Source organism: Selaginella moellendorffii, unplaced genomic scaffold, assembly GCF_000143415.4.
Source record: "Selaginella moellendorffii unplaced genomic scaffold, v1.0 SELMOscaffold_33, whole genome shotgun sequence".
NCBI lineage: Eukaryota > Viridiplantae > Streptophyta > Lycopodiopsida > Selaginellales > Selaginellaceae > Selaginella > Selaginella moellendorffii.
Window position 1 is genome coordinate 7,016 of NW_003314294.1, and position 19,007 is coordinate 26,022.

General features: G+C 43.9%; 1 protein-coding gene across 1 annotated transcript; it reads right to left on the reverse strand.

Annotated features, from left to right (window-relative positions):
• Nucleotides 1-15,587: 15,587 nt before the first annotated feature.
• On the reverse strand, nucleotides 15,588-18,928 carry LOC112348879 (pentatricopeptide repeat-containing protein At4g02750-like). Its single transcript, XM_024682215.1, has 3 exons — nucleotides 18,814-18,928; nucleotides 16,905-17,374; nucleotides 15,588-16,796 (listed from the first exon to the last, which is right to left on the reverse strand). Exons 1-3 carry the CDS (start codon nucleotides 18,926-18,928, stop codon nucleotides 15,588-15,590), a joined length of 1,794 nt encoding a protein of 597 aa, XP_024537983.1.
• Between the last annotated feature and the right edge of the window lie 79 nt (nucleotides 18,929-19,007).

A 19,007-nucleotide genomic window follows, 5' to 3' on the forward strand; every position in this document is an offset into this window, starting at 1 on the left:
GGAACCTCGCTCTAAGCCCATGGCTAGAGCACCTAAATGCGAAAGGTGGGGAGAGTACCCAGGTGGCTCGCGTAAGGCCACGGTGTTCCGAAATGTTGTCCCAAAGGCCTAGACTGTGGAAAGGAAGAGGAGCAGTCCTCTGGGGTAGTGACCAAGGACACAGTCGGGTGGTGAGGAAGTCCCAGAGGACCATAGGACTTAGGGGTCGAGCCTGTGGGCCTTGATCCAGTGGCAGTGTTGGCAAACACGGCCAGGGGCAGAAAGGGACTTGGTAGGAACTGACAAAGGGACTTTGGGGAAGGCATTTCCCCAGGGCTGTGGGCATCCTAAGGATGCTAAGGAGTGGATCTAGGATGACCACTCGTGGATAGATGGCCCAGTCTTGGAGAGACGGGTTTGTGATGCAAGTGGTATTGGACCACTAGTGCAGCAAGGGTAAATGGGCATGGCCTTAGCGTAACGGGCCGAGATGTCAGTGGTACCTTTGGGTGTCGGTCTTGGGACCGGACACGAGGAGCACTTGGACCAGATGTAAGTGTTGAGTGGCATGGATGCCATACTCGGGGCTAGCAAGTCCCAAGTCCTGAATTGGACTGATGGAGGTTGTGAATGAGACTCCTCCAAGTGGTCGGAGGTGTGGTTAAGTGACTAAAGTAGAATGGAAAATTTAGTCGCCTACAGAGTGACAAAAAGACGGGAATAGAAGAAGTACCTTTAGTGATCCAGTGGGTGTTAGACCAATTCTAAGGTAGCATGCCGGAGGAGCTACTAGTGGGGTTAACCCCCGTATGACCGATAGAACATAAGATTGAGTTACTTGATGGTTCTAAGATGGTGGTTCATCCACCCTATCCTTTGAACGAAAAGGAACTTGAGGAGCCCAAGTGCCAATTAGAAGAGTTGGTGGACAAAGGGTATGTTAAGTTGAGAAAGTCATTGTATGGGGCACCAGTATTATTTGTGAAAAAGAAAGATGGATTTATGCACATGTGCATAGACTACCAATTGCTCAACAAGTATACAAAGAAGAACAAGTACTCTTTGCCAAGGATCGAGGACTTATTTGATAGGTTGGGAAAGGCAAAATACTTTTCAAGAATTGACCTAAACTCAGGATACTACCAGATTAGGGTAGCAGAGGAAGATGTTGAGAAAACAACATGTTAGACAAGATATGGGAGCTTTGAGTTTCTAGTGATGCCCTTTGGGCAGTGCAATTTGTTAGCAATATTTTCAATGTTGATGAACTACATCTTTGTCCCCTATTTGGATCACTTTCTGACTGTCTATATTGACAACATTCTAATCTATAACAAGACACTAGAAGAATATGCCAAACACTTGATGAAGGTGTTTGAGAAAATAAGGGAACACAAGTTGTATACTAAAAAGATGAAATGTGACTTTGCTCAACAAGAGGTAAAGGTTCTCGGGTAAGTGGTGGGCAAGGATGGGCTCAAAGTGGACTTTAAGAAACTCTAGGTGATCCAAGAATGGGAGCGACCATCTAATGTATATGAGTTGAGGGTGTTTTTGAAGTTATGCAACTACTATCAAAATTTTATCAAACATTATTTGAGAGTGGCCATGCCCTTAACAGACCAAATGTAAGCGACTAAATTTTCCATTCTACTTTAGTCACTTAACCACACCTCCGACCACTTGGAGGAGTCTCATTCACAACCTCCATAAGTCCAATCCAGGACTTGGGACTTGCTAGCCCCGAGAATGGCATCCATGCCACTCAACATTTGCACTTGGTCCAAGTGCTCCACGTGTCCGATCCCATGACCGACACTCAAAGGTACCACCGACATAGCAGCCCGTTACGCTAAGGCCATGCCCAATCACCTTTGCCACACTGGTAGTCCAATACCACTTGCATCACCGTCTTGGCTCTCCAAGACTAGGCAAACCATCCGTGAGTGGTCATCTCAGATCCACTCCTTAGCATCCTTAGGATGCCCACCGACAAGGGGAATAGCCTTCCCCAATATCCCTCTGTCAGTCCCCACTAAGTCCCTTTCTGCCCTTGGCCGTGTTTGCCAACACTGCCACTGGACCGAGACCCACAGGCCCGACCACTAAGTCCCACGGTCCTCTGGGACTTCCTCACCACATGACTGTGTCCTTGGTCACTACCCCAGAGGACTGCTCCTCTTCCTTTCCACAGTCTGGGCCTTTGGGACAACATTTCGGAACACCATGGCCTTACGCGAGCCACCTGGGTACTCTCCTCGCCTTCTGCCCTTGGGTGCTCTAGCCATGGGCTTAGAGCAGGTTCCGTTGAGCCACACCAGGTATCCAAGTAGGTAGTGCCACCCACACTTGGACTGGGAGCATCGGCCAGTCGATCTCCCGGGGGAACTAGAGCCGGCTCTTGAACACTTCACCAAGTTACCCCGCTTGTCGGTCTGTGTTCACTCTAGTCTTGGACTTCCCAGTGGGCAGCTCATCACCCAACACTGGGTCCGGCCTTCCTGGGCCAAACTGGCCTTTCCTGGCCAAACTGGCTCCACTGCAGTCCTCCCCCTACTATACTTTTGGAGCTCACCAAACCCCCCAGGGTCTGGGAGACGAACGCTTTGGGCTTTCACCCTCTCAGGCTCTGGACTCGGACTCGGACTCGGACTCGGACTCGGACTCGGACTCGGATTCGGACTCGGACTCGGGCTCGGGCTCGGTCTCGGCCTCGGCCTCGGCCTCGGTCTCAGTCCCGATCTCGGTCTCGGTCTCGGTCTCGGTCCCAGTCTCGGTCTCGACTTCGGACTCCATCTCGGACTCCATCTCGGACTCCATCTCGGGTCCATGTCGGGTCCATCTCGGACTCCATCTCGGGTCCATCTCGGACTCCATCTCGGACTCCATCTCGGACTCCATCTCGGACTCCATTTCGGGTCCACCTCGGGTCCACCTCGGACTCCATCTCGGACTCCATCTCGGGTCCATCTCGGACTCCATCTCGGGTCCATCTCGGACTCCATCTCAGGTCCATCTCGGACTCCATCTCGGGTCCATCTCGGACTCCATTTCGGACTCCAACTCGAGTCCATCTCGGACTCCATTTCGGACTCCAACTCGAGTCCATCTCGGACTCCACTTCGGACTCCAACTCGAGTCCATCTCGGACTCCACTTCGGACTCCAACTCGAGTCCATCTCGGACTCCACTTCGGACTCCAACTCGAGTCCATTTCGGACACTCCCACGTGTCATGTGTTGGTCCTTTTGGGTCCCTTTTTGGAGCCTCGCCTTTTGCTCGCTTCGTGCTCGTTCCTCGAGCACTTCGTTGGGAGTTCCACTCCCGCTCTTGACTTTTCAAGTCGGAGCTTCTGGTCCAAACGTGTTACGCTCGTTTGGCTCTCGCTTCGGCCACTACCATGTGGCGCCCTTCCGGCTCCACTTTGGGGCCTAGGGATTTTGTGTCTCACAACTCCACCACCCATAGACGAAGTTCGATGTCCTCATCGAACGGTAAACCATTTTGTAAAGTAACACTCGTATGTGTTACCATTTCCATCCTTGGCGCGTAGCCAATATTTGTCAATGGTTTGACATTGAAGGCTCACCATGCCTTCTCCATATTCGTCAATGGTTTGACACCAAAGGCTCACCATGCCTTGCCTATCCTCTAAGGAGGGTAGTCTCCCCAACTTAGAGACTGATTGGACCACATATAGTGGTTCTCTCCTTTTATTGGTTTAGTTCTCGCTAAACCTCTTAGAGACCCTTCTCTAAGTCAATCCCACTACTCCTTCTCGAGTAGTCTCAATTTCCATCGATATAACCTTTGCACTTTGGAACTTTGAATTTTGACTTCTTGGAGTCAATTTCCTAGGTGTCTCCAACACCTTGCCTTGCACCTTTTGTGCAACTCCACTTCCCATCCTAGGTAGTTCTCTACTCGAGGGCACCATCATCCTCTCTTCTATTTCGTGCCAAAGTTCCAGTTATCATACTTTGTGCTAGGGCTGTTCATCGCCCTATCATTTGGCTACCTTACCGCTCCCTCCCTTGGAGCTTCCACTTTCGCCAAATCGGAGCATTTCGGAATCCCTCCTTGGAAACACACTTCCTTTCCCGCAACTTGTTAGCGTCCAACACATTAGTGTTCCTCGCCTAACTTTGTCACTTGGATTCCTTCCAAGGGATTCCACGACCCTATCTTGGCCACTCATTTTTTGCTCCTATCCGTTGATTGTTGCACCAAGCAACATCGAATCTCTACCTCCCTCCTTGAGGTATTGTTTCGGTTCCATAGCAAAGACTCTTCTTTGCCAAGTCCGGAGGATGTTCACCCCTAGTACGTCTCTTTAGCATCTTCTGCTATGGGCTCTATCCACGGCCCAACTTCGTGACCCTCCCATGGGTCTTTTATAGAGACTACTTTCCTCGGACTCACTATGCCATCGCACGGACATAGTTTATTTCCCTTAAGTGCTCTTCCCACTTGGTCATCACGACCAAGCCACACCACCTTAAACAGTTCAATTTCAACATTTTGAACCAGGAACTTCATTCCTTAGCCAACCAAGGACCTTGTCCTTATCTGGCCATAAGATCACCTAGTGATCTCACCTTGGCACCTTAACAGAGTTGCCAAAAGGTACTTGGTCTTCTAGACCTCCAAGTTGTTGACTATAACCCCGGGGGCATCCCCCACACTTGACGGTGCACCCAAGCCAGCCCTTACGGCCAAGGGTTCATAGCAACTGAGATTAGGTGTCCCCATCTCACTCACCACGACCTTGGTGCCACTTGCACCAAAGCGTTCAAGTTAGATATGCTGAGCTTTCACACTAAGCAATCTAACCGTGCATCACGACTCCGAGGCATCCCTCGTTTGGCGGTGTGCCCAAACCAGTCTCCCCACTGAGAGTCCATGACCACCGAAATATGAGTGTCCTCATATTCCAAACCATCACCACGCCCTAGTGATTTGGGACTCGAACCCAAGCACTAGAGGGTCGGGACTCGAACCCAACCTCCGTATATGCATCTACGGACGGCATCACACAAGATGCTTAGCGTGACTCCCCACGCCGGTGCACCAACTTATTTTTAAAGCGTGCTACAGATCACAGCTTAGGAACCTAGTTCCTCCACACTGCCAAGTTCTCTCACTTGACATGTCTGTGATCATGCATGGACTCTTCCATGCTCGGCCCCATGGCCCACCCTTTTTGAAGTTATCACCTTCAACTAGGGTATTTGTTCCCCCGACGTGCCAATCTCGCTTGGCAAGTCCTCCGACCACTGTAACATGGTTCCTGCATAAGCGTGAAGGTCCTTGACCATCGACTTTCGTTCAAAGCCCTCTCTTTGAACACTCGGGAACTACTTCCCTAACCTTGATAGCTTTGCCTCATGGCAAGCTTCAAGATCACGCTTCTGCTGCGCCACTCTGATTTCGCGCGTTCCATGAACCATTTACACTTAGCCTTTCTAGGTACTAAGCTACCTAGAATCGTCTTTGGGAACCTTGAAGGAACTCTGTCCCTCAGCTTGCTAAGGCCTCCCTTTTTTGCAAGCCTTCCAAATGCCACATAGTCTAACATGGACAATTCCATAACTTAGACTCTCCATGGCATCACGGTTGCTAGCGGCAACACCCTCGAGCCCCCACTTGATTCTCCACTCCCAGCTGGCATAACCAACCTTGGTTATGCCCTTTGATTCCTACGGTTCGGTTCTATCCCCTTACTTCTTGCTTTTTGGCTTCACACCTTTCCTTTGGTCATTCTCCTCCAGACCAGGAGGATAGCTTTGCACTTTCTATCATGCTTTAGCAAGTATTCTTAGGGATGAACCTACCCAATAGCCTAGGGAGTGGTTCCTCAATCCGGGTATGCTCACCTTATAATCCCACACACTGGGATTACATTGTTGCTTATGGGCCTTTACATGCCCATCACTAGCCTTGCCAAAATTCCATTTTTGGCTTTGTCTAACTCGGGTAGACAGTCCTCTCCTGTCTCCGCAACCTTGGACATTTGGATAGCACCTTCTATCCATCATTCGCTAGGGACTTAGTCCCTTGGGCTTTATCCATTGCCCTCGCGACATCAAACACCACCTTCTGGTGTTCTAGAGTGTTCGGGTGTCCCAATGATGGCTTTCTTGACAATGAGTATTTCCTTTTATGACATACTATATCGCAACACAAGCAACTTATCCCCCGTAAGGGTATATCCAACTTCCCTATGCTATTAAGAAGTCTTGGGTAGCTACCTTCTACCCGTGTAACCAGTTATTTTGCACCTCTTGCTTAGTTGCCTTGTAGTTGTCAAGTCCTACAACTCATTGCTGGTGCTTCCACACCTCCATCATTATCTGGGTCACCACACTCCAACTGCATGCTCTGCAGCTTAGGCTATGCTATTCCCATTTCCATTGGGATTCCTTTGGCAAGGGGTTCTCATGAACCCACCAACATAGCCTCAAGGTATCACACCTTGGCACATTTGGTGTCTCCACACCATCGGCTCCACGAGCCTACCTCTATGACATTTCCCCTTCGTGTCTAAGTCTTTGCCAAGACCAACACCGCTCTTTCTCATGCCAACCATCCGTTAGCACTACACCATAGAGGTCACACACAACTTTGTGTCAAAGTTGTTTTCTTTTTTTGGGAACACCTTTCCCACGGCTTTAGCATGGCATATTTTGCCATCGATGAGATACCCTCTGTTCTCATCCTTGGATCCTATGATCCCCCCCCCCATCCTTTGTGGGGTACAACACACCTCAGTCCAAATGCTTCCATCAGTCCTTTTAGGACCATCCCTTGACTCTACTTGAGTCATCCAGCAGTTTTGGACTTGGTTAATCCACAGACCCGTAAGGTCCTACTTGTGAGGCACTAGCTCACTGGAATACACTTCTTGCATTCCTGTCCTACTCAAAAGGACTATTTTCACAAGTGTTACTCCGACACTTGATTTTGTTCTCTGGGGGCAACCTTTGCTCCTTAGGACTACTTGTCCATGTGATGAGAATACCAACTCATCCACTTAATACACCCCCAACTCCTTGGGTTGTTCCAGCATTTATTAGAGGTAGCCCCGGCTACCATTTCGAAGACTCGTGTCCTCATCCATACTTGACCTCTCACGGTCATCCATTCCAGTCTCACCTTCATGAGCACCAGCCTCAACCATGTGAGGATAAACTTGTGACTCCTTTATTGTTTTTGGAGTCTCTATCTTCCCCGTGATCCCAACTATAGTTGTTTACCCCAACTACATTAGCCCGTTTGCTGAGTCAAACGCTCATCTGGATCACCTCCTCAACTCGATGAGGAAAACCTTGCACTGTTCCCAAGATCCCAAAGTCGTTCCATTATTGGCCCCTTTTCTATCCACCACCTTGTCTACAAGTTCACACATGAACTGTAATGGAGAGCCATGTCTTCCCGACCTGCTACTCCTCAAGGATATGCCCACTTCTCGGACCTTCCGTTGCCAACACCAGTGGTGATATACTTGAGCACAAATAAAAGTCGGACTAAGGAACAGCTCCGATACCAAATTGTAAGCGACTAAATTTTCCATTCTACTTTAGTCACTTAACCACACCTCTGACCACTTGGAGGAGTCTCATTCACAACCTCCATAAGTCCAATCCAGGACTTGGGACTTGCTAGCCCCGAGAATAGCATCCATGCCACTCAACATTTGCACTTGGTCCAAGTGCTCCACGTGTCCGATCCCATGACCGACACTCAAAGGTACCACCGACATAGCAGCCCGTTACGCTAAGGCCATGCCCAATCACCTTTGCCACACTGGTAGTCCAATACCACTTGCATCACCATCTTGGCTCTCCAAGACTAGGCAAATCATCCGTGAGTGGTCATCTCAAATCCACTCCTTAGCATCCTTAGGATGCCCACCGACAAGGGGAATAGCATTCCCCAATATCCCTCTGTCAGTCCCCATTAAGTCCCTTTCTGCCCCTGGCCGTGTTTGCCAACACTGCCACTGGACCGAGACCCACAGGCCCGACCACTAAGTCCCACGGTCCTCTGGGACTTCCTCACCACATGACTGTGTCCTTGGTCACTACCCCAGAGGACTGCTCCTCTTCCTTTCCACAGTCTGGGCCTTTGGGACAACATTTCGGAACACCATGGCCTTACGCGAGCCACCTGGGTACTCTCCTCGCCTTCTGCCCTTGGGTGCTCTAGCCATGGGCTTAGAGCGGGTTCCGTTGAGCCACACCAGGTATCCAAGTAGGTAGTGCCACCCACACTTGGACTGGGAGCATCGGCCAGTCGATCTCCCGGGGGAACTAGAGCCGGCTCTTGAACACTTCACCAAGCTACCCCGCTTGTTGGTCTGTGTTCACTCTAGTCTTGGACTTCCCAGTGGGCAGCTCATCACCCAACACTGGGTCCGGCCTTCCTGGGCCAAACTGGCCTTTCCTGGCCAAACTGGCTCCACTGTAGTCCTCCCCCTACTATACTTTTGGAGCTCACCAAACCCCCCAGGGTCTGGGAGACGAACGCTTTGGGCTTTCACCCTCTCAGGCTCCGAACTCGGACTCGGACTCGGACTCGGACTCGGACTCGGACTCGGATTCGGACTCGGACTCGGGCTCGGGCTCGGTCTCGGCCTCGGCCTCGGCCTCGGTCTCGGTCCCGATCTCGGTCTCGGTCTCAGTCCCAGTCTCGGTCTCAACTTCGGACTCCATCTCGGACTCCATCTCGGACTCCATCTCGGACTCCATCTCGGGTCCATCTCGGACTCCATTTCGGGTCCATCTCGGACTCCATCTCGGGTCCATCTCGGACTCCATCTCGGACTCCATTTCGGGTCCACCTCGGGTCCACCTCGGACTCCATCTCGGACTCCATCTCGGACTCCATCTCGGGTCCATCTCGGACTCCATCTCGGGTCCATCTCGGACTCCATTTCGGACTCCAACTCGGGTCCATCTCGGACTCCATTTCGGACTCCAACTCGGATCCGTCTCGGACTCCACTTCGGACTCCAACTCGGGTCCATCTCGGACTCCACTTCGGACTCCAACTCGAGTCCATCTCGGACTCCACTTCGGACTCCAACTCGGGTCCATCTCGAACTCCACTTCGGACTCCAACTCGGGTCCATCTCGGACTCCACTTCGGACTCCAACTCGAGTCCATCTCGGACACTTCCACGTGTCATGTGTTGGTCCTTTTGGGTCCCTTTTTGGAGCCTCACTTTTTGCTCGCTTCGTGCTCGTTCCTCGAGCACTTCATTGGGAGTTCCACTCCCGCTGTTGACTTTTCAAGTCGGAGCTTTTGGTCCAAACGTGTTACGCTCGTTTGGCTCTTGCTTCAGCCACTACCACATGGCACCCTTTCCGGCTCCACTTTGGGGCCTAGGGATTTTGTGTCTCACAGCAACTAAGCTAACCAAGGTTAAAGATACTTTAGTTAGTATTTGAGACCAATCCTTCAACATTACTCAGGTATAGATAACACTTCCTCAAGGAGTGCATCACCACATCCAAGACTCAATGAAATCCAACACTATGAACTAAACGCAACCAAATGATATTAACAGAGGTAGAGTCGACATGCCAACATAGAAAACCCATGTAAGTCTAACGACACGATCCTCCGCAACCCCATTCGGTAAAGCAAGCCCATCACTGATAAATTTTCATCGAGTGAAGCAAGTGTCAACAGTCCTTGACAAAGTCTACAAGCAATCACTAGTTGCCAAGCAACTAACCATCACTTTTTTAACTTGCTTTCATGAGACCCAAACACTAAACTCATGTCATTTAGTCATATACTTGTCCAACATGAACGTGATACCTTCGGTATGAAATAAAAGTTCATTGACAAGCATAAACTAAATGACCACTCGAATCCAACTCAACTGCAATAAGCTCACTAATGCATTTAGCCACTAGCTCTAAGCATGCCTTGAAGAGGCTAGCTATGCATGATCAACACTCAACTGAAACTAAAGTGAAGACCATGAGATGGATCTATATTGGTACACAACCTCCTCATAGACAAAGCTATAGTATGGGTACCAACATCTCAAACTCAAACAACTAAGTTGGACATCACCATCCTTAGCCAAGGCGCAGAGCCACCAAGACCAAATCAAGATCAGTGAGAGCTCACTACTCTCATAGAGTCTAACGAAATGCAAAGTGCAACCTGCCACCAAGCATAACGCTATAAAAGAAAAGCACAAGGGTCACCTTTCTAGAAAAGTGCAATGGCCACTTTTCTACACTAACTCCAGACTCTATTCAACTCAATTGCCTTAGCCCCAAAAGTTAGCATCCCTTTCGGCTGCATTATACAAACTATCTACTAAGGTCTAAGCTAACAGAAGTCAACTCTAACCCTTTCACTAGTTTGTATTGGCTTACGAAAATGGAATGGTTTTCGGACAAAGTGATCAACAGATCAGCCTTTGGAAAAGTCTAAGAAAATTTATGGAAAATCTTTCCATTCTAGAGAAAGAATGACTCACAGTCTAGGAATGCAAACTTTCAAGACTCAACCAATTTCTTCCTACCAACAACTTCACATAGGTTCACCTCAACACAAATTCTCATGACCCATAGTATGCTTAAGCCTCGAACATTTTTTTGCCCATTCTTTCGTCATCCAACACCGATATCCGTAAAAATGCAAATGGAATATCCAAGGCTTGATCACGAAGACCACATCTTCGAATATCCACATTGCACTAACACTCTTCTTCAACCATCTTCAAGATCCAATGTGAAGCTAAAACACCAATAAGAAAAATGACATGGAAAATCAAGCTCTAAGGAAAATTCCTCATCACTCGAATCAACAATGCCACTTCCACTAACACAAGTGCTAGCAATATCAATGCTTTAACTACACACCTTTTCCATCCAACAATCTACTCCAAGTGTTAATGGATAAACCAACAAGCCATAACAAATGAATGCTATAACCCTTTTCCAACACTTTACGGGTAAATCCTCAAGGAACAAAGAACTAACTTAAACTTAGCATAATGGACCACCATTGATAATCCAGTCAAAACTACTACAATGCTACTTCGTGCAAGTAGATTAGCCTCACCATCAACCACTTTGGGGTTGATCATCATAACCAAGCAACTTCGTAAACACATTGCTCATTATCACATGGATATGATATAAGTATCACAATGGCTTGATCATCAATTGAGTAACACCACGAGCAATGCCAATGTCATTACTTCAAAGGTTTATGTGAATATCAAGTGTCAACTCGACTCGACAAAATGCAACATAAATGCCACACTCACCGATAGAGATTTACAACACTAAACACCACTAACTTTTGTTCACAATATGGACAAGCTCATGCCACTCTTTTTTCGACCAAACTCAAAACTAATCCAACACCAAGCTACTCAATGAGCAATAGCAAGGTTCCTCATAAAAGAATTGAGCATTGCAACCCAAGTCTTCCCATAGCAAGCCTAGACAAAATGGTTTAGCGCTTCACCGCTATCCATCCCATGACTCACCATTTGTAAGACCATCATAATCAACATGCATCAAGATAGGGACTCTTGATTGCATAATGTGAATACGAGCAATGAGTCAACACCTCATTGCGAATCATTTCTTCAAGGCCCTCAAAGGCCCTCAAAGAGTATGTGGATGAGAACCTTGCCTCAGGGTACATTTAGCATTTGCAGTCCCCAGCTGGAGCACCTATCTTTATTCTATGTTTTCTTCACACTTATCATAACTCCCTTATTTTATGTGAGTACCTGGGACATCACTATATGATTGAAAAGCTATGCATTTTTATATTAGCTAGAGATGCAATAAAATATCATCTGATATATGCAAAATTATATCTAGTATCAAACTCATAATACTCCCATTGTGCTACAAAAAAACTGTTGGCATGAATTGTAATTTTCTTATTTATTTGAGTTGATGGTGTTCAATTTGATGGGGCCTTTCCATGATTAACTATTAATAATGAGTTATATTATGATTGTTTTTGACTACATGACTCAATGGATTGGAGTTAGTGTTTTAGCTAGTGCATCTCCTCTAATGTCAAGACCCCTGACAAGATCAAGACTGGAAAATGCAAAAAGACAAAGAGAAAAGCTAGTGGAAACAAAGAAGAGGCCTTAGACTGGCATTGATTCAGATTGTGGAGAAATGGAACAAGGCTAACCTATATATACTATAGGTTGATGAAGCTCCACCACTCTTGGATCGAGGACGGCCTAAATATAGTTGAGGTCAAGGAAGCGCCACATCATCATCAGGAATGGGGCTCGAGACTCAGGAATCGGGAAGTGTCTCGAGAGTCAGGAATAGGGAAGTGTCTCGAGAGTCAGGAATAGGGAAGTGTCTCGAGAGTCAGGAATGTGGTCTGCAGGTCAGGAATCCGGCGAGAGTTAGGAATGTGGCAAGAATTGGGGGATTCCTGACATCTAACATCATTGATAATCTTGCTCACTACCTAGCCAAGTTTTATGTCTAATAGGAATTTGGTAGCATGGGTGGTAATATAACTGTGTATAACCTTCTTAGTAGACCTTATTTTGGAGATAAACTATCACACCTACCCTAAATTTTTAACAATTTTATTAAAAATTCACATATTTTATAATTATACCCTTTAATGATCTAATGAGCTGACCAAACCACATTCACAAAAAGTGTATGCTTCTTTATCTAAGATGTCAAAACATGAAATGCCTCATCTATAAATATAAGACCATTATCTAAGAGAATTTAATTGGGACAAGAATTCTAGAGGGATGGTTATATATATATATATATATATATATATATATATGGGAGGGGAAAAATATTAGTGGCTCACTATATAAGCTTTTATATAGTCATAATTCTATATTGCCAATGAAATTATATTTACCATTGCAATTGTTTCAAATAACTAATATTAGGTCCTAAAACTAGTATTTAAAGAATATTCTTCCATTAGTCCACTACTAAACACTTGGACACTTAGAAATCCTATGCAATCTGTGTTAAGTACCTAATGTTAATTTATTTTCCCAATCTTATGGTATATAGTTTGTATAAAGGGGTTCTTGCTTAGTGAAAAAGGAATATATTGAGTGTTATAACAAAGTTTATAAAACTTGACACAACATTTGATCTTGTAAAAATTGTGTATATGCAACAACTAAAACACTTTTTACAAAGGAATCAAGAACAAGTTGCACTACCTGCAGATCTTCTACTATGTCTTTATGACATTTGTTTAGATCTACCAAAAAACCCTAATTTAGAAAAGGTTTAGTACATACATTATTATTAATTTGATTCAATTTGAACCACTTGTTTTTGTATATAAGCTAGTGTTTGGGCTAATTCAAATATGCAATTATAAGTTTTCACATTAGTGGAAGTAAGGGACAACTCTAATTTATCTATAAGAAGCACTCAAAATTTATGTTTTTTTTTTGCCTAAATCTTCTTTATCTTTCAAAAGAGTCTTTCCACAAAATTTATTTCACTCTTATAAATTTACCTTCTTTTCATTCATAGTTGAAGAGTAAGCTCCTCCTTTGCAGTAGCCTCCTCTTTGTTGTGGAGCAATAACTCATACAATTGTTCAAAGCTATATAGTGGGTACAATAATTATTAGATGTTAAAATATAATAAGAATATGTTAAAATATAGTAAGAAATTTCATAAATTATAAATATAGTTAGAGTTTATAAAGATAAACTAATCTAAATATAACATTATAATAGAATATCAAGGCATTTTTTAGGTTTTCCTATAGGTTTGGAAAAACATTTACAAATTTATTTCATAATTGAAAAAGTTTATACATATTTATAATTTATCAACACAGGATTAATCTAAATATATATCAAGTAAATTTTCCCAGTCATAAGTCACAAGTTTGTGGAAAGTGTTTGATAGTTTCAGGTTAAATTCTTCCTTGTAGAACGTGCTATTGCCCAGGTTTCCCTTCTTTTTATTTAAATTTATATTTAGCTAAAATTTGATGCCAATTTTATTTGTTTGATTTTATTATTCCAGCTTTGTTGATTCTTTTGATACATTCTTCATTTGATACCTGTTTTATCTACAATAGAATACTATATTCTTGCTTAGTTGCTCATCTTTACAAATAAATTTCAAGGAATATATCTATGTTCTTGAAATTTGGTAAATATTTTTATCTATAAATAATAAAACAATTAAATAATAATAGAATTAATTTAGGTAAAGGACAAAAGTAGATATAGAGGATTCTTATATAAGCCTTCACATTAGTTTAACTTTAAATTAATTATTTCAAACTTATCTTGGAGTATTAGAATAAAATATTTGGGTTACAAAAACTTAAATATTTTTTAATAATATTTTGAAAAATTAAAAAATTGATATTGGTATTATAAAATAATCTGCTATAATCTGGACCATCCAATATTTCTATAAGTATGGTTATAGTATTTCTTTAAAAAGGTATTATGGCTTTAGGCATTATACTAATGTTTTTATTTAGATCAATTAATGCTGCTGAGGTTGGCTTTAGACCAGAAGATACAGGTTATATAAATTCAAATGCTACAAATAGGATTATATCATCTCTACTTTTAATGGTAAGAGCTCAAATTCCTCCTGCTACAGAAGTTCCATTAGGTCAAGGTATCAAAGGTGAGGTAACTTTGGCAGATGAAGTATACGGTAAAATAAGTGTAAATGTACAAATATGGCTTTATAGCCATGAAAGAGGGAAAAGTTTCAGGCATTGTTCTACTTATCCTACTGGAGAGAATGGTAACACTACTGTCATTATATTAGATTTACTTTACTTATTAATGTATTACCGTCCTATTCTTGTATCTTTAGGTTCTAGATTGATTGCTTTAACATCAGGAATTTATGGTATTTACTATTGGGTTAGAAATGTACCTCCAGCAAGGCAGCCTAGCTTGAGAACATCAAATCAGTTTATTAATACATTAAATAAGCTTAATAGTTTTAATGATTGTCATATTTCCTTGAATACATTAATTAGCTCTACAATTCATAATATTTTATTAGAATTCCATTTTATAACATCTCCAAATCAAAAAGCATACCTATATTTGCATCCTAATTGCAAATTAGAATTATATATTGGAAATAAATCAAAGTGGTTTAAATCAGGAAATTATATAAGATGTTATCTTGTATTACAGGATGATGGAAATCTAGTTTTATATAGCATAAACAAAAAAATTGTGTGGTCACCAAATGAATATTGTTATCCCCAACCAAACTGTGTTATGAATTCATATCTTTCATTACAAAACAATTGTAATTTAGTTTTGTACCAAAATATACAAGATACGTTTTCTAAAGTACCAAGAGTTCAAATCCTTTGGTCAACTGGTACTTTTTGTAATTAAAAACATTAATATAAAATTATTATTTATATTGTCTGCGGTACAGAAGGTAACACTTGTCGAAGTTCCCAAAGAGCAAATTTGGGAATTCTTGGGAATGCCAGCACCGAACACATCATCCCGCCCAGTGGAGATTGAAGCAAGGAATTGCTTCACAAGACATGGGCAATATTTAGTTTTTTCTTTTGTAAGCTTTTGATGGTTTCTAATTAATGGTTTCTACAAGACTGTTTAGTTGTTCCGTGAAATCAATTTGATCAAGCTGCTCCTTGGCCCGGTGGCTATCTCCATGTGTCTTGTAAGCACCCAGCAGCGTTCTCATTGCGACATCATCAGCCTCTACCGGCATGCCTTGGATCAATTCCTCGGCGTCTCTCAGCTGGCCAGCTCGAGCAAGCAGATCGATCATGCACATAAAATGGTCACGAACCGGCTGGATCCCGAAGTCTAGCTGCATGGACACGAAGAAGGAGCAGCCATCTTCGTATCGCCCCCCATGGCTGCAAGAGAAGATGACGCTCACGAACGTGATCTCGTCCGGATCAACACCTCGCAAGACCATCGCTACAAACAGCTCCAGCGCCTCCCAGAAGCAGCCGTTTTTGGAGTACGAAGCCATCATCGTGTTCCAAGCGACGAGGTGGTTTGGAGCCGGGATTTGCTCGAACACCGCTCGCGATTCCTCCAGGTTCCCACACTTCGCATAGAGATTCATGAGAGCGTTCCCGACAACGATGTCCCGATCCAATCCGGCCTCCACAACCGCGGCGTGGATCATCCGTCCCTCCACGATCGAAGGAATGCTCGCACAGGCGTCCAGCACGCCCACGTAGCTGAACTTATCGGGATGGAAGCCCTCCACCACCATTCTCTTGAAGAGTTTGAGCGATTCGACATGGCCACCCTCGCCAGAGCTCGAAGAAGCGTACATCGCGATCATGATGTTCCACGAGTTGAGATCCCGCGTGATCATGGCATCGAACATCTCCCTGGCTTTGGAGAGGCGCCTGTTCTGCGTGTAAGCCGTGACCATCGCATTCCACGACACAGTGTTCTTTACGGGCATGTCTTGGAACACGGCCTCAGCATCTGCAAGATGCCCGTTCTGGGCATACGCAGCAACCATCGCCGTCCACGTCACTACATTCTTCTCGGGCATCTCCTGAAAGACTTGAAACGCTTCTTGGGCACTTCCACACTTCCCATACATGTCTACGAGCGCGGTCCCCAGCACGACGTCGCAATTGTAGTCTTCCCCGGAAGCGACGATCGTGGAGTGGATGATCTTCGCTACTGCAATTCCCGCAGGCGCATCTAGAGCTTGGATCACACTCAGATATGATACCTTGTCCGGCTCAACTCCCTGGAAATCCATCTCTCGAAACAGCTCCAGCGCCTCTTGCATAAGCCCATTCTGGGCAAATGCTGCTACCATCGCGTTCCAGGCCACCACGTCTCGAACTGGCATATGGCGAAACAATGATCTTGCGTCGTCGAGGTTGCAGCTTTGCGCGCAAGCAACCAAAATCGCCGTCCAGGAAATGGCGTCCCAAAGAGGCATCTTCCTGAACAGCGTATGTGCCTTCTGCAAATGCCCATTCTGGGCAAATGCGGAGATCATCGTGTTGAGCGAGTAGATGTTGGGTGTCTCGATGCGCTCGAACGCGGCGATGGCGTCGCCGAGTCTCCCACACTTTCCGTACATCTGGACGAGGTTGTTTCCCAGATACGTATCGCGGTCGTAGCCGGCGAGCGCGATCCGTTCGTGGAGCCGGCGACCCTCTCCCAGTGCCTTGGCGCTGGCGCACCGCCGGAGGAGAGATCCAAATCTTCCCACATCGATCGCGTTCTTTCCAGAGTCGCGGAGGAGGAGCCCATCGATCGCCTGCTTGAGCTGCTCGCGCAAACTCTTGTCGCTTAATCTGGGCGATGCTGCTGCTGCTGCTGCTGGATGCTCGTCGTCGCAGCTTAAGTTCTTGCCCACCACTTTTCCTATATTTTAAACTCCATTGGTAATATTAGTTTTGCTTGAACTCTATTGATGTTATGATTAAGTAGTAGTTCTCTAGTAAAGGTTATATATAACTCTAGTACATTAGTGTTTGCTATCATTTCTTCAAATGCTTAATTTAAAAGATTTTATAACTTGCCTCCAACCTTCAAGGAGGTATTAAGATTTTAATATATAAATAATTTTGTTTTATAGATCACAATCACTTTAGAGTTTTTAGAACTTGAGGCTCTGGAAGTTTTTACAAAGAGCTAGACCATTCTTGAGCTCACAAGTTAAAGAGTTGAATTTATGAGTTAAGTTTGATACAAACATTATAAGCTTTAACATATTATGGCAAATATTTTCACAACTCTCTGAATATTATATAAATATAAAGGAATACATATATTGATGGAGCTATTTGTTTGTAAATTATAATAGAAGTAAATTTAGGTGGACTTAAATAATTAAAAGAATTATATAAGCCACTCCATGAATGTAAGCCCTTCATATAATATTAATTTTAAATAACTATTCCAAAACTATTTTGGAGTATTAGAAAAAATGACATTGTGAATAACAAAGAATTAAATATTTGTTTTATGAAGATGTAAACATATTTAGAAACAGTGAGGTTGGCATTATAAATATCTCAATTTGTTATAATCTGGACCATCCAATATTTGTATAAGTATGTTAGTATTCCTTTAAAAATTGTATCATGTCTTTAGGCATTATATTAATGTTTTTATTTAGATTAATTAATGCTCCTGAGGTTGGCTTTCGACCAGAAGATACAGATTATATAAATTCAAATACTACAAATAGGATTATATCAGCTCTACTTTTAATGGTAAAAGCTAAAATTCCTCCTCATGCAGCAGTACCATTAGGTCAAGGTATCAAAGCTGAGGTAATTCTGCCAGATGAAATATATGGTAAAATAAGTGTGAATGTACAAATATGGCTTTATAGCCATGAAAGAGGGAAAAGTTTCAGGCATTGTTCTGCTTATCCTACTGGAGAGAATGGTAATACTACTGCCATTATATTAGATTTACTTTACTTATTAATGTACTACCGTCCTATTCTTATATCTTTAGGTTCTAGATTAATTGCTTTAACATCAGGGATCTATGGTATTTACTATTGGGTTAGAAATGTACCTCCAGCAGGGCAACCTAGCTCTAGAACATCAGATCAATTTATTAATACATCAAATAAAATTAACAATTTTAATGATTGTCATATTTCCTTGAATACATTAATTAGCTCTACAATTCATAATATTTTATTAGAATTCCATTTTATAACATCTCCAAATCAAAAAGCATACTTATATTTGCATCCTAATTGCAAATTAGAATTATATATTGGAAATAAATCAAAGTGGTTTAAATCAGGAAATTATATAAAATGTTATCTTGTATTACAGGGCCTTCCTCTCCCGCCCCATGCGGCTTGGCTGCCTCCCATTGGCCGGGAGCAAACATCAGCGCGATTATTCTCAAACACGTGGTTAAAGAAATAACCCCTTTACAGTTACCCCCCATCGGACAGCCCAATTGGCTGGATCCGGCGGCCCACAAAGTTCGGCATTTGCTCCTTATAGTAGTAGATAAACAAAAAAAT

Excerpts from the sequence above, each read along its gene's own strand:
- LOC112348879 (XM_024682215.1), bottom strand. The coding sequence starts at position 18,928 with ATGGGGGGTAACTGTAAAGGGGTTATTTCTTTAACCACGTGTTTGAGA. Across the intron at positions 17,375-18,813 it reads GCATGGGGCGGGAGAGGAAG|GAAAAGTGGTGGGCAAGAAC; the intron begins GCCCTGTAATAC and ends TTTAAAATATAG. Across the intron at positions 16,797-16,904 it reads TTTCCTGGACGGCGATTTTG|AATGGGCTTATGCAAGAGGC; the intron begins GTTGCTTGCGCG and ends GCATTTGCCCAG.